This window comes from Brassica napus, chromosome C6 (assembly GCF_020379485.1).
Source record: "Brassica napus cultivar Da-Ae chromosome C6, Da-Ae, whole genome shotgun sequence".
Classification (NCBI taxonomy): domain Eukaryota; kingdom Viridiplantae; phylum Streptophyta; class Magnoliopsida; order Brassicales; family Brassicaceae; genus Brassica; species Brassica napus.
The window spans coordinates 2668837-2684420 of NC_063449.1; the positions used below are offsets into that span (position 1 = coordinate 2668837).

The 15584-nt window shown below is 33.1% G+C and overlaps 2 protein-coding genes across 3 annotated transcripts; one reads left to right on the forward strand and one right to left on the reverse strand.

Moving 5' to 3' along the window:
• The first annotated feature begins 1165 nt into the window (after positions 1-1165).
• Positions 1166-3484, forward strand: LOC106435476 (glycine-rich cell wall structural protein-like). 2 transcript variants are annotated; one of them, XM_048760933.1, is made up of 2 exons: positions 1171-2168; positions 2247-3484. In XM_048760933.1, the coding sequence occupies exons 1-2, from the start codon at positions 1586-1588 to the stop codon at positions 3191-3193; spliced, it is 1530 nt and encodes a 509-aa protein (XP_048616890.1). In that variant the 5' UTR covers positions 1171-1585; the 3' UTR covers positions 3194-3484. The 2 variants fall into 2 exon arrangements, with proteins under 2 accessions (XP_048616889.1, XP_048616890.1); XM_048760932.1 differs by having other exon boundaries at positions 1166-3484.
• Positions 3485-5436: 1952 nt separating this feature from the next.
• Positions 5437-6171, reverse strand: LOC106435477 (glutathione S-transferase T3-like). The gene is made up of 2 exons (XM_013876374.1): positions 5853-6171; positions 5437-5789 (listed from the first exon to the last, which is right to left on the reverse strand). Exons 1-2 carry the CDS (start codon positions 6169-6171, stop codon positions 5437-5439), a joined length of 672 nt encoding a protein of 223 aa, XP_013731828.1.
• Positions 6172-15584: the final 9413 nt, after the last annotated feature.

The window sequence follows — 15584 nt, forward strand, 5'->3', positions numbered from 1 at the left end:
TATAAATAATCATATATATTATAATTTTAAATTCCATTGTGAAATATAAAAACCATAATTTAAGTTGGTTTTTAAGATTGGGCTTTGTACTGTATTTTTCTTATATATATTGAAAACATTTTTAGAATAGTTATTGGAAAATATGTTAGTAAAAATCAATTTTTGAATATATGTATATTTTTGAATGAATTTTTGATATAAATCAATTTTAAATTATTATTTTGATTTGAATATGTATATCAAGTAACATAAGCTCATTACTTTTTAATATAACGTAATGGACTTCCAATTTTTTAGTAGCATAAGTTCATCACTTTTTTTTCCTAACTTAATGCTATTCATGTTTCCGAACAGCATTATATTTATTTTTTTACTACTATCAATGTTACCAAACAAAAGGTTAAAATATTTTTATTCTAATAAGATAGATGTAAGTGATTGTAGAGGACTATATTGCGTATTCATGTCGACCAAGGAGCCTCTAGAGCAAAATAGTGTATGATATTTCTATAAGTGATCATCATTATCTGCTTTAACGTATACTAGATTTTGATCCGTGTCCCCTCGCGGATGTTGGATTTAACTTGCGTTCAATGTAAATTTATAAACCACTGATTTTATAAAATGTCCATTTATATTTTTATGTTTTGTAAAATATATTTAGAGTAGAATATATTATATTATAATATAGATGTTTGATAATAATTTTTTATCTGTATGTAATATTATATTTATAATGTTATAACTTGATGCAATTTGATGTAATTGTAATATTCATATATTAACCTTTTGTTTTTTTTTTGTTTTTTTATCTAAAAATGATTTAATTTTTTACGGTAGGTTTTTATGAATTATTATTAACTTTATGATATTTGATTTTCTTGAAAATTGTATTGTACCAGATTAATATATACTATATATTACAGTTTGTGTTTTTATTTTCAGCAAAAAGAAATAACAATTCATTGTAATCAATTAATTTAAATTTTTGATTTTAAGTGAAGTGGCAGATTTGTAAATAAGAAAGAAATGCAATGGCTAAAATGTGTAAATAAAAAGAAATATTTAATCTGCTATACGTGTTTCCAAACAATTTTTATTTAATCTGCTATCCAAGTTTCCAAACGACAGAATCTTTAAATGAGAAAGAAATACATGGACTAAATATGTAAAAAAAAAAAATGTTTAATTTGACATCGTTGTTTCCAAACGACTTTCATTTAATCTACAATCTAAGTTTCCGAACAGTACCAACAAGTATTTCATTTTTAATAATACAGATAGATGCTAGTGCTCGTACAGGACTTTATTATGTATTCATGTCGACCAAGGAGTCTCTAGACGCCTTTACGAGTCTTGAGTGGGGTTTTCATCTTTATCATGAACATCGGATTAAAGGACGCGTGTTTGTGTCTGTTGATGGAGGTTTTGCTATAAATAGGGCTTGTCGCCATGGTATAATCAAATAAGTATTTCTGATCGAGCTTATATTGTTTGGGAATCTATCTTTATTGAGTGAGTTTCGTGTGTGTGTATATTAACTTTATTAAGAGAGAGAGAGAGAGAGAGAGAAAAAAGAGAGACTATGGGGATGTTTTTGAGAAGGGGCTGGATAGTGGCTTGTGTGTTTATGTTACTGATGTCGACTCAAGTGTTGGGAAAATTATCTAGCAAAGATGATCATGCCAAGAGCAAACACCGACATCACAATAACAAAAGAGACGGTGCTAGTGGAGGTGGAGGTGCTGGAGGTAGTATCGGAGCAGGAGGTGGTGCTGGCGGTGGCATTGAAGTCGGAGGAGGCATAGGCGGTGGTGGTAGTGCTGGTGGAGGTGGTGGTATTGGATCCGGAGGAGGGGGTGGAAGTGGTACTGGTGGTAATGGAGGAAGCTGTGCTGGTGGTCATGGTGGTGGTGGACGTGGTAGTGGTAGTGGTGGTGGTGGTGGACGTGGTAGTGGTGGTACTGGGGGAGGTGTAGGTGGAGGTGGTGGCGTTGGAGTTGGAGGGGGATTTGGTGGTGGTGTAGGTGGAAGCGCAGGTGGAAGCCCAGGTGGAGGTGGAGGCGGCAGTGTTGGTGGAGGAGGACGTGGTGGTGGACGGGGTAGTGGGGGATCTGGTGCTGGTGGAATTGGCGGTGGAGGTGGTGGAAGTATTGGCGGTGGAGGAGGTGCTGGAGGAGGTGTTGGTGGTTCGATTGGAGGTGGTGGTGGTGCCGGAGGTGGAGTAGGTGGTGGTGCTGGAGGAGGTGTTGGTGGTTCGATTGGAGGTGGTGTTGGAGGTGGAGTAGGTGGTGGAGCAGGTGGTGCGGGAGGTGCAGTAGGTGGTGGTGTTGGAGGTGGAGTAGGTGGTGGTACAGGTGGTGGTGTCGGAGGTGGTGGAGGTGGTGCTATCGGAGGTGGAGTAGGTGGTGGTACAGGTGATGGTGTCGGAGGTGGTGGAGGTGGTGCTATCGGAGGTGGAGTAGGTGGTGGTGCAGGTGGTGGTATTGGTGGAGGAGGTGGTGGTGGTGGACGTGGTAGCGGTGGAGCTGGCGGTGGTGTAGGAGCCGGAGGAGGAATTGGTGGTGGAGTTGGTGGAGGAGGCCGTGGTGGTGGACGTGGTAGCGGTGGAGCTGGAGGTGGAGTAGGAGGTGGAGGAGGAGTCGGTGGTGGAGTTGGTGGAGGAGGCCGTGGTGTTGGTGGTGGAGGTGCTGGCGGTGGTGTGGGAGGTGGAGTTGGCGGTGGTGTAGGGGCAGGAGGTGGAGTTGGCGGTGGTGCAGGTGCAGGTGCAGGCGGTGGAGGTGGTGGTGCAGTGGGAGGTGGTGCCGGAGGAAATGCTGGAGGAGGAGTAGGCGCTGGTGGTGGTGCAGGTGGTGGAGGCGGTGGAGGCGGTTTTGGCAGTGGTGTTGGAGGGGGTGGAGGTGGAGGACTTGGCGGTGGTGGTGGTATAGGTGGTGGTGGAGGAGTGGGAGGTGGTGTAGGAGGTGGAGCAAATGTTGGTGTAGGAGTTGGAGCAGGAGGCGGTGCAGGAGGAGGAGCTGGTGGTGGTCTAGCGGGTGGAGGAGGAGTCGGCGGTGGTGTAGGAGGCGGAGCAAATGTTGGTGTAGGAGTTGGAGCTGGAGGTGGTGCAGGAGGAGGAGCTGGAGGTGGTGCAGGAGGAGGAGCTGCTGGTGGTGGTGGTGGTGGTGGTGGCATTGGTAACCGAAGACATTAAATCGGAAAGGGCAGTGACTTAACAATTTGGTACTCCATGCACGTTACTTCCATGCATGCTTAATATTAGTAATGAATAAAACAAGTCTTTCGTTGTGTTGTTGAGCATGACTCGTCTTTTAATGGCTTTATATCTTTCGTATGTTGTAATGCTTTCTGTTTTTGTTATTCCGTTGATTATGTCTCTGGAATCTTCTGTTTCGTTGTAAACTTTGATGTTCACTAAACTTTTTATAATACAAGTAGTTGCAAAAAAATATATAATAGTAATAAAACAAGTCTGTAAAGGAAATCGATTGTAGTCCTTTAGACTTGCAATGGATCCCAAGCTCCTTAGAGCAACATTATTGATAGGACCAAATTGTGTGTCTTTAGGTTATTTTATTTTTATTTTTATTTTTATGTTAAGAGACAAAGGTAAGGACAGTTGCCAAAAATGTAAATTATTGATAGGACTTTTTGTTGTCTCTTAGTGAATTAATTATTTATTTTAATAGGAAATGAGATATATAAAAGATAAGTTTAAAATAAAACATATAACATTAAAATTGAAAACATAAGAAAATTACAAAGTTGCAAAAAAAAAAAATTACAAAGATCATAAATAAAAGCAAACAAACATTTTTGTCAATTCATAAAAACTTAAAAATTATATGTTATTTGGAAGATGTCCAAATTTATCCCATATATTTTCAATCAAATCATTTTTTAATTGTTGATGGGCTTTTGCATTTCGAAGTCTCGTTCGACGATCATTTGTGGTGTCGAGATTGTCGTGATTTGTAGGCATCCCGGCGGAAAATGTATGCTCCACATCTTTTTCTTGTTGAAATTCAAAAACGTTATACTGAGTGAATGACTCTCGTTCATCTTCGACAATCATATTATGGAGTATGATACATGCTCTCATAATATTTGCTATTTTGTCTTTATCCCATAACTTAGATGGATTTTTGACAACGGCAAATCTAGCTTGCAGGACTCCAAAGGCACGTTCAACATCTTTTCGCACAGCTTCTTGGGTTTTAACAAATAATGAAATTTTTTCACCTTGGGGTAGTCGGATAGATTGAATAAAAGTCGCCCATTTCGGATAAGTACCATCCGTGAGATAATAAGCCAAATGATACTCCGTTCTGTTGACACAAAAATTTACTTGTGGCGTTATTCCATTAATAATGTCATCGAAAACAGGTGATCTATCAAGAATATTAAGATCGTTCATAGTACCTGGAACTCCAAAAAAAACGTGTCATATCCCGAGGTCATATGAAGCTACCGCCTCCAACACAATTGTTGGTTTTTCGGTTCCTCGTGAATACATTTCTTTCCAAGCGGTGGGGCAATTCTTCCACTCCCAGTGCATACAGTCGATGCTTCCAACCATCCCCGGAAATCCACGTTGTTCCCCAATATGGAGTAGTTTTTCCAGCTCCTCCAGTGAGGGACGTCTTAGGTATTCATCGCCAAACAAGCTGATTATTCCGGCGGTAAAATTGTGCAAACATTTTCGAGCAGTTGTTTCAGCAAGTTGGACATATTCGTCAACTGTATCAGCCCCACCACCATATGCCAATTGACGAATTGCTGCAGTACATTTTTGGAGGGGTGATAAACTAGACCGTCCGGCTGCATGTTGTGTTGGTTGAAAATACGGTACTTCTGTGGAGAGACGATGCACAATACACATGAACAATGATTTGTTCATTCGAAACCGTCGCCTGAATAAATTGTGAGTATATGTTGGAGTGTCGCTAAAATAATCATTCCAAAGCTTCTCGTGGCCTTCTTCCTGGTTTCTGTCGATAAAAATACGTTTTTTCGCTCTTTTGGTTCTGGAAAAAGACCAGGGTTTTCAAAAAAATCATCAAATATGTTATTAAAATCATCATCATCATCTTTGTGGTAATAATAATGGGAAGAAGAAGCCTTTTAAATTTTTAAAAAGAGAGAAAATGTTTTTAAAGTGAGCATATGAGAGATGATTTGAATATATGTTATGAGAGAAGATGATGATGTATTTATAGAAACTAAAAAATGTATCTTGTGATATTTGAAATATACATCTTGTGATGGCATCTTGTTTTCTTGTGGAAGAAACAAACAACCCATGTGACTCTAGAGTACATCTTGTGACACTATAGTACAAAGACGAGAGAATGAGTTCAAAGAGTACAAATTACACATTAAACAAAGCCAAGAAAGAGTTCAAAGAGTTCAAAGCCGAGAAAGAGTTCAAATCCATTACAAATTAAACATGAAACTAAGACCATAACTCAAATCCCAAATGGTCGTATACTCAGCAACAGACTTCCCTTGATCATTATTCCTTTTAGCTTTAGCAGCCTTTACACCTTCAGGCCAGATGTCTTGATCACCAACAGTGGTGCTTGAAGTTTGGGAACCTGTCTCACCAGTTTTTCTCTTTGAACTGCTAGTGGATTTAGGAGTGTTAAGGTTAAGCCATTTCTGTTCATACCTCAACACACACCACACATGCTCAAGATTAAACTTCGTGTTGTGATCAGAGTAGAAGATGGCATGAGCCACCTTGAGAACATCACTTTCATTCTGACCAGAACTGATTTGTCTTTCTGCTGCCGCATATGCGCCACAGAACTTGTTCACTAGATCATTGATTTTGTGTCACCTCTGCTTACAATGGAGATGCTCTCTTGTTTCACCACCCTCTCTAGTATGAGGACTTGCTGCGACATATTCGCCTACTCGTTTCCAAAAAGTCCCTGACTTTTGTTCATTCCCAACGACTGCATCCTTAGATGTGTTCAGCCACCCACTGATTAGAACCTCGTCATCGGCTGGGGTCCATTTCCTTCTCTCCTTACGGTCCACTGGTGTGTCTTCACGTAGAGTTCCAGCGTCGGTTTGTTGTGAACTGAATGGAGGAAAACTTTCATAAGGAAAGTTTTGACTGTTAAGAAGGCCCATATAACTAGATGACTGACTATATGGATCCATAGCTATTAGAACAGGGAGGAAATTATAGAAGAGAAACCGGAGAGGAGGGGATTTCGCAAACAAGAGAGAAAGAAGATGGTGGAGATATATGATACAATGAAGGATGGTTGGGGTTTAATAGGTGAAACTCTAAGAAGTAATAAGTTACAACCATAAACTCTAAGAAGTAATGACCGAACCATAAACTACCAAAGTAATGACCGAACCATAAACTACCAAAGTAATTACCGAACCATAAACTCTGAGAAGTAATGACCGAACCATAAACTAGAAGTTATTACACATTACACAACCAAAGCTAACAAGTAATTAAATATCAGTTTACTTTTCGCAAGTAACAAGCTCTTTGTACTAATTCTATCAGAAGAAATCATGAATCCCTAAAGCTACCGTAAGCATACACGCATGAACAATTCTGTTTTTGTAATCAAGCTCTTTTGCTAATGAATCTACGCATTGGCTTTATCACTGTAATCCCTAAAACTACCCCAAGTATAGCATTACTAATGAATCTACAGATTTACTCGAAAGAATTCACAAATCAGAAATTTAGCATTAAATCCAAGCATACAATCAGAAACAAATTAGGAACCATCACAAACACGAAGCATCACAAACACGAAGCATCGTCACAACAAAAACAAATCAAACCCAGAGACGGAGATAGATCAACTCATTAAATCCTCTATATCGCAAAACGGAAGACAGAGAAGAAACACATACCTGGTTTCGATTGGATTGGCGGACAAGCTTTGGATGAAAGGAGAGATCGTCGTTGATTGAGCTATAGAGCGGTGTGGCTGAAATCGCCGTCGAGAGAGAGAGAGAGAATAGGGAGACGCCGAGAATGATTTCCAAACCGAAACTTGTTTTCCCCTACAAACACGAAGCATGCAATGAAATCGTCACAACAAAAACCAATCAAACCCACATATAGATCGACTTTTAAATCGCAAAACAGAGGACAAACAAGGAGCACATACCTCGTCTAGATTCGATTCGGCGGAGAAGCTTTGGATTACACGAGTGATCGGTGTCGATTGAGAGATCGATTGAGCGAACACGAAGCGGAGTCATCGAAATCGCCGTCGAAAGAAAGAGAATAGGGAGACAAGACCAACATTATTTCGAGACCGAACCTCGTGTTTCTCCTACCGCTTCGGTTTTCCTATCACACGATGACACGTGCTCCTTAAGGATGTCGTCGAAAACTTCTTATTTAACCCACGTCTCTCTTTTTTCTCCTTATTTTTCATTTATTTTTCGGCTCCTTTTCAATAAGGACGACGTTAGCATACGTCGATAATGTTGGTCTTATACTATAGACTAGCACAGTTATCGATAATGTATGTAGTCGTGTGATCTTTGAATAAACTGATAGTTGATTAAAACGCACTGTCAAATATATCTGCGACAGTTAGCAAAAAAAAAGAAAAAAAAATATATATATATATATTGCGACAAAAACATAAAATAATATATATTGAACTATATATATCCCCTATATATTAATTGAGGAACATTTGAAAAGATGTAACCTCAATTTTGTATTAATTAAAATAGGCCCCAATGCATAGGTGGCACTCAATTAGGTAGTCAATTACATTCAATTGAAAAATAAGTAGGTCCACATTCGATTTTTATATATTGTTAGATACATAAGTTGGTCAAACTATATGATATAATGATATGATATGTTATTTTCTTTCCTTAAATCAAACCTACGGAATTACCATAAATGACTAATATATATATGACAATTAATGATTTTAATAATAAAGATTTGATAACAATTTATATCTCCTCCATCATTTTTTGTTTAATTTTATATTATTAAAATAAATTAAACAATCAAATTAGCTATAAAAGTAAAATTTAGATTTTTTCGTATATGTTATATTTTGAATTTTTAAAAACGAGAATAAATGACTAAAACTATTAAAATTATTATGTTAAAAATTAATGATCAATGGTTTAACATTTTTATTATAAGAAGATACACATGATTTTAAAACCATATGAGTAAAAAATATCATTTAATAATAAAATAAATATATATATATATAGATTAAACACTATATACCATAGGATTACGTAAATATTTTAATATTAAAAGTTTCAATGAATTTTCAAGAACATTTATAAATTATAAACTTATTAAAGATTTCAGATTGAAAATTTTGTTATCGATGATTTAAATATTTTGTTATAAAATGATATGAATGATCATAGAACCGTATGATTATAAATTCTTATTTAATAAATAACTATATAAAATATACTATTCTTAGAAAAATAGGTTGGTCCATCTTAACTTATATTACACTTTTTATTAAACTAACTATCGAATTGATAAATAACGTACTAAAAAATGTTTTGCACTTTCCTTAAAAAAAAGCTACGAAATTACCTTATATGATTAACATATATGTGAAAATTAATTATTATGAATAATAAATATTTGATAACAATTTTTGTATCTTAGTTCTTTTTAAAAATTTTATATTATTAAAAGATATTAAAAATCACATTAAATATATAATAAAAAACATTTATATTTTTTTATATGTTATATTTTGAATTTTTCAAAACGTCTATAAATTATTAGAAATTTGAAGATCACCACTCTTAAAATTTTGTGATCAATAGATTATTTTTTTTGTCATAATAAGTTACAAATGATCATAAAATTGTATTAATATGAACTTTTATTTAATATTATAAGAAGATACACATGGTTTTAAAACTATATGAGTAAAAAATATCCTTAATAATAAAACATATATATATATATACATATATATAGATTAAACTATATACCATAAGATTACATAAATATTTTAATATTAAAGCTTTCAATGAATTTTCAAAAACATTTATAAATTATAAACTTATTAAAGATTTCACATTGAAAATTTTGTTATCGATGATTTAAATATTCAGTTATAAAACGATATGAATGATCATAGAAGTGTATGATTATAAATTCTCATTTAATAAATGACTATATAAAATATACTATTCTTAAAAAAAATAGGTTGGTCCATCTTAACTTACATTATATTTTTTATTAAACTAACTATCGAATATTCGAATTGATAAATAATCTACCAAATATTGTTTTTGCACTTTCCTTAATTAGAAGCTACGAAATTACCTAATATGATTAACGTATATATGAAAATTAATTATTATGAATAATAAATATTTGATAACAATTTTGGTATCTTAGTTCTTTTTTTTAATTTTATATTATTAAAAGATATTAAAAAAATCACATTAAATATATAATAAAAACATTTATATTTTTTCTTATATGTTATATTTTGAATTTTTCAAAACGTCTATATATTATTAGAAATTTGAAGATTCTCACTCTGAAAATTTTGTGATCAATAGATTATTTTTTTTGTTATAATAAGTTACAAATGATCATAAAATATAACGCATATGAATTTTTATTTAATAAATATTCAAACTAAATAATATAAATATACTAATGATTTAAAGCAACCAGATTGGCTGATCAATTTAGTTGTCCAGTTGAAATCTTTCAAAAGTATGTGAAAGACTAAAATCAAAGTAAATATGGATTTATAATAGTAGTTATATTTTACTAACCAAAATACCGAAAAAAACTGAACCGAATCGAAACCAACCCGATATCTGGATTGAACACCCCTAATCCAGATGAAGCCAAACTATTGTTTCATTCTCCAAAATATAATAAAAATAATAACTTAATTCCGCGCAAGGCGCGGATCTTATCCTAGTATATATATATATAGCAACTTTAGTTTTTACGTTCAGAGTCAAAACACGTCTTCTGACCTTTGACCCCTCTTACTCAGAGACTCTTTTTATTGGCCTCTTATTAGAAGTTCGAACTAGTCTACATGTTAGTGAACTATGAAGTAATCACAAGCTTAAAAACCTAAACATAAACAGAACTAGGTTTTTGACCCGCGATTACAAAACGCGGATATATTTTTTGTTGATAATTTCTATAAAAAATATATAAACTTATTTGTTTTTATTATATAGAACATAATTTGAAACTTTGTAAAATAGTGAGATGTAAATATTTTAACTATAATTTTTTTCTAAATATATTAAATATAAGTTTTTTTTAATTTTGCAAGACTTTATATTATACCAAATCGTTTAAATATAGTGTTTTTGTATTTAAGCCGGATCTGCAATGAACCAGTAAATCACTAAATCTAATGACGTGTAGAAATCTATTTAAATTTTATTGAAAACTTCATTAGCTAAAAACTGATAAAATCTGGTAAAAATACTTGAAACCCATCATTAACCCGCAAACTGACACAGTTGTTAATTTGAACATGATTTACTATTAATTTATTTTTTATCGATAATATATAAGAAATTATATTTTTGTCTATTTTAAATATTTTTGACTTGCACACGTCATCTTTTTAAAAAAAGTTTATTTTTTTTTAAAAGTAAAAGTTTATGATAGAAGATTTTTTTTTGGCCACTGAACAATAGAAGACATTTTATGGGTACGATTTTGCAAAAGTAGTGTTGATGGAACACTATCTATAAAAATAGTTTATTTTTTCCACGGCAGTATATTAAATATTTAAAAAATCTAGTTGTTACCGATTTTGAGAAAGCAAATAGCGTGATATACCGAACATTTGCTCAAATTTAATTATGGAACAACTTCTCGGGTCTATTTTCTTGCCTTTAATCTCGGCTGATATATTTTGATATTTATTGATTTTTTAAAAATTGGGAAAGTTTATAATTAATTGTATGTTATTAATATCATAAATTAATTCATGTGAAATCATACCTAAATATATTGTATCTAGTTATCAATTTAAAGATGTTTGAAAATGAATATCAGATATCATAAGTAGGTGAAATTGTGTAAAAGTTGTTAGGGATCAAAATACATTATATATTTGATTTATAATGTACCATAAAGAGGTACATTGATTTACAAAAGTTGTTATGGATCTAACACAATTCTTGGTCAAATCTAATTTATAAAATACCATAAAATAGATTAATTTATGATTTTTAGTATAAGAATCAGGGTTTACGGTATAGAAAATGGTTTGACATCAAACACTGCATAAATATGAGTTTCAAAAAATATGGTACGACTCATATAAAAGTCAAAAAAGAATGTCATCTGTTTAGTCGACTTACAATCTACTATTTTAGACATGAAAAATTATGTTAATTATAAGCATAGGCATAACTATGTAGTCATATTTAGTAACATATTGACATAACCATATAATGTTAATGTAAATTATGTTGCTAAACGTTTGGAATATGTACGTGTAAAAAATGAGTTCTTAGATTCATGTGACACCTAGAGAAAATATAATAGGTTAGAACAAATAATTGAGAAAATATAACAGGTTAGATCCGATAAAGAACATTTAAATCTAAGAACTCATTTTTTAATCAGAAAGTAAAGCATGGTAAACAATAAACAAAGATGCATTATTGGGTTCGCCCCTCCAGGGTAAACCTACATATTTACCAATCAATAAAAATTTATTATTTTATATTTATTATCTTAAAAATAAAATATTATCAAATTATATTATGCTTTTAAAATAAAAAAGCAAAAATAAATAAAAAATAGTAATAGTTGCAAAAAAAAAATTAAATATTTTTATCGCCATCAGCAAAACACTAAACCCTAAATCCTAAACCCTAAACTGTAAACCCTTGAATAAACCATAGATCCTTGGATAATTCTTAAACCCTAAATCAAAACACTAAATACTAAATCTTAAAAACACTAAACCCTTAATTCTAACCCTTAAACCCTTGGATAAACCATAAACCTTAGGGTTTATGGTTTATCCAAGGGTTAAGAATTTAGTGTTTAGTATTTAGGATTTAGTGTTTTGCCAACGACGTTAAAAATATTTAAAAAAATTATCTTTTTTTTAGCAACTACTACTATTTTCCAGTTCAAAAAAAAAAAACTACTCCTATTTTTTATTTATTTTTATTCAATGATATAGGGATTACGATTAAGGGTTTAGAGTTTTTAAGATTTAGTGTTTAGTGCTTTTGATTTAGGGTTTAAGATTTATCCAAAGGTTTAGAGTTTACCCAAAAGTTTAAGATTTAGAGTTTATTGTTTTGCTGACAGTGTTAAAAATATTTTTTTTTAAAATATTTTTTTTTTGCAATTTTTGCTATTTTTTATTTATTTTATGTTTTTATTTTAAAAACATAATATAATTTGATAATATTTTGGTTTTTTCTTTAAATACTAAATATGAAATAACAAATTCGTATTGGTCAGTGAACCTACAAGTTAACCTCTGGGGTGAACTCAAGAATAAATCATAAACAAATTTTTATTGGTCGGTAAACCTAAATTTTTATTCTATGGGGTGAAACCTAGAATAACTAATAAACAAGAATAACTCAATAATGTCCTCGTCGCCTTTACCACACCCAAGCTCTCTGGCTCTTGTTCATCACCTGTAACACCCTTCCGCCTTTATCTGCAAAACTTGCTTCAGATCTAAGTATGGCTACTCGTGTGTGGGGGGCTCCACACTTATCCTTGTGGCAAGATCTGAAACTTCAACACTGCATCCAAGCCCTTTGGTCCATGATCTTCACTCGTCATTCTCTGGCTTGTTCAAGTGCTCTGATTTCAACTGTAGATCTGTCTTCCGATGTGTACGACTTCTTTCTCGGCAACCAGATATGGAATCACGACGCTCTGTCTCCACCTCCATTCCAACAGCTCTTTCTTTGCCGGTCATCTCTTCTGCTCCGGTGAAGACACGTTCCCTTCTCAGACCTGTATCACCAGCCATACCATTCTGCTTCTCTGTAGACATGATCTGTTAGCCTCTTCGGCTCTGGACTCTCACCAGAAAATCCGCTTGCAGCTGCACATACCTATGAATGCTCATTCTATCGAAGCTTACTAGACTTCACTGACCATCGGCTCGGCGTTGGGTCTGTCAAATCTCCTTGGCTCCACTACGGTAATGCTGGAGTGGGAGTTTTCTGCCTGAACTCAATGCTTACTCTCTTGGAATCTATTGTTAAGCCCATCTATCTATCCGATGTGAATATGAAAAGCTCAGAAGTACGTGTCTCTTTCTTTGGTGCAATCTTTGGAGTTAACTCCAAATTTCTAAGCAAAGTTCATCATCAACGTCCGACTCCAACAAGTGCTAGTATCAAACCAAGTTCATATTAGGTTGGAGTCTCTTAAAGCTTGAAGATTGTAGTTCCTTAGTCTTTTTTCTTTCAAAATGGCTAGCAAAACTTCATCATGCTGGAGCCATGAGAGATCCTTTTCCATCTTCCTCCTCTTTGTGGGAGTGAAAAGTTCCATCAAAATTCCTCATGTGAGGTACTTTTCTTTTGGCTTCAAAGCCAAGAAACTTCGTCGATTTCCTTACAGCTTGTTGCCTTGTGTAATGGTTCGTTTGGGACTAAAAGGTACAACGAGACTCATCCAAATGAGAATCGATCGAGGTATCGTGACGGTGACTATTTCCACGGTTGAAGATTTTGAAGGACAATTTAATCTCTTTGTGAGTTTGCTCGTGTGTGGTACCTTTAGAATCTCTTTCAACTTATTATCAAACTTGTCTAAGTTTGTGTCTCTATATCTTCATGGCCTTGTTTATAAAATTTCCATTAGACCTGCACATCGAGTTTTTGATGTTGCTCTTATCTTTGTATCAGGTTAAGATTATGAATGAAAAATAGTTGTGTTAAAAAAAAGTCTTATACAAATAAGTGTTACCAAGTATCTCGAAGTCTTACTAAAGTTGGTATACCATTATCAATTTTACTATATGTTACTTAGTTACATAAACAAACAAGTTTAACTAAGTTAAACAACCGCTAAAACAAGTTTTATCAAGTTTTATGAGTGAGTTACATATGGAACCACATTTGTGTTTTTTTACATGTACAAACACATTGACCTGGATGAACACTTTTTGCTAGGACAAAATTGTCCTTTTTGTAAATGGACTCGGTCACCTGGTTAAAAAAAAGTAATAATGAAACTAATAATTGTTGTTTGGTTGATGAAAATAGGTTTATGGATAATTGAGTTTAATTTTGGACCCTTAGATAAAAAATCAAAAGTATTTCATCCAATTGTTAAAAATAAAAATATAAATAATTGGGCGATGTAAGTTTATAAATTAATGAATTTAATTATTGTTCGTTTGATCGTGCATAACAAGTTAAAACGAAGAAAGTAAAAAAGTTTGATTTACGTTATTTTTTACTTTTTCAATTCCTGTTTATATTTGATTTATCTTTATTTCATATTCAGTTTTCACTCCCCTTCTTTCATCGTAATAATTATAACTAGGTGACCGGCCCGCACCCTGTGCGGACATAAGAAAATTCAAAATATGGAATAAATATTATATAGTTTTTAGAAGTAACAGCTTTTACAACATAATACCATCGTCTTTGGGAGAATTCATCAGCCATGAAAAAAAACTGGTAGTCAATATTTAAGATGGACGAGAGGGAACAAAGTAATATCAGTATGAAGAGGCAGATATTGTGTGTATGTATAATTGCAACGTCACAAAATATTTTGTGTGTTTAAGAAGATATTTTCATTAAAAAAATAGAATAAATAGTGTATAGTTTTAGAAGTAACAGATTTTATATTATCATTAATTAGAATTTTATTGTATATGTGTCGCAATTCTTTATTTTAGGTGAATAATATTATTTTTTCATAAATAATAAACAAACATTTATGTAGACATATTAAAAGAAAATATAATAAAATTGAAAATATTATCTATAAATAATATAAATTATGAAGTACAATTCTCGATAAAGAAAGCAAATTTAATTAGAAACCTGCAAAAAATTAAATAAATTTTGTAAGCAATTTGACGGGTTAACATTATTTGATAGATTTATAAATTTCTAAATTTTATTGAACATGAAATAATATTAAATTGACATACCGTCATCGGTCTCCTAACTCATCACAACCCATCTGGCAAATACAAATAATAAATAATTGTAACAGTTTATATATTTTAAAATTTGTATTTGAAAAAAGTAGATTAAAATTACGTACCGTGACTACAGAATATTCTGAAAAACTTGTTTGTAGACAACATATTTTGGATGAATATGCACAATCCTCCCTATCGCAAAGCCTCGTCTCCGTGGTACCCATTCTCTCGTACCTGATTTCCAAACAAATTTTGTTGGAAATAGTTACAAATGTCAACTCTCTTACCTTTGGGTATTTTTTTGTTTGCTATGAACCAGGCCAAAAACATGGATTGGTTGACAGTCTTTTTGTTGAGAATACACTCAATAGGTTCATCTTCATAAAAAAACACCAGCTCCTGATCCGAAAGATGAAATCCAAGTTTCTCTGCAGC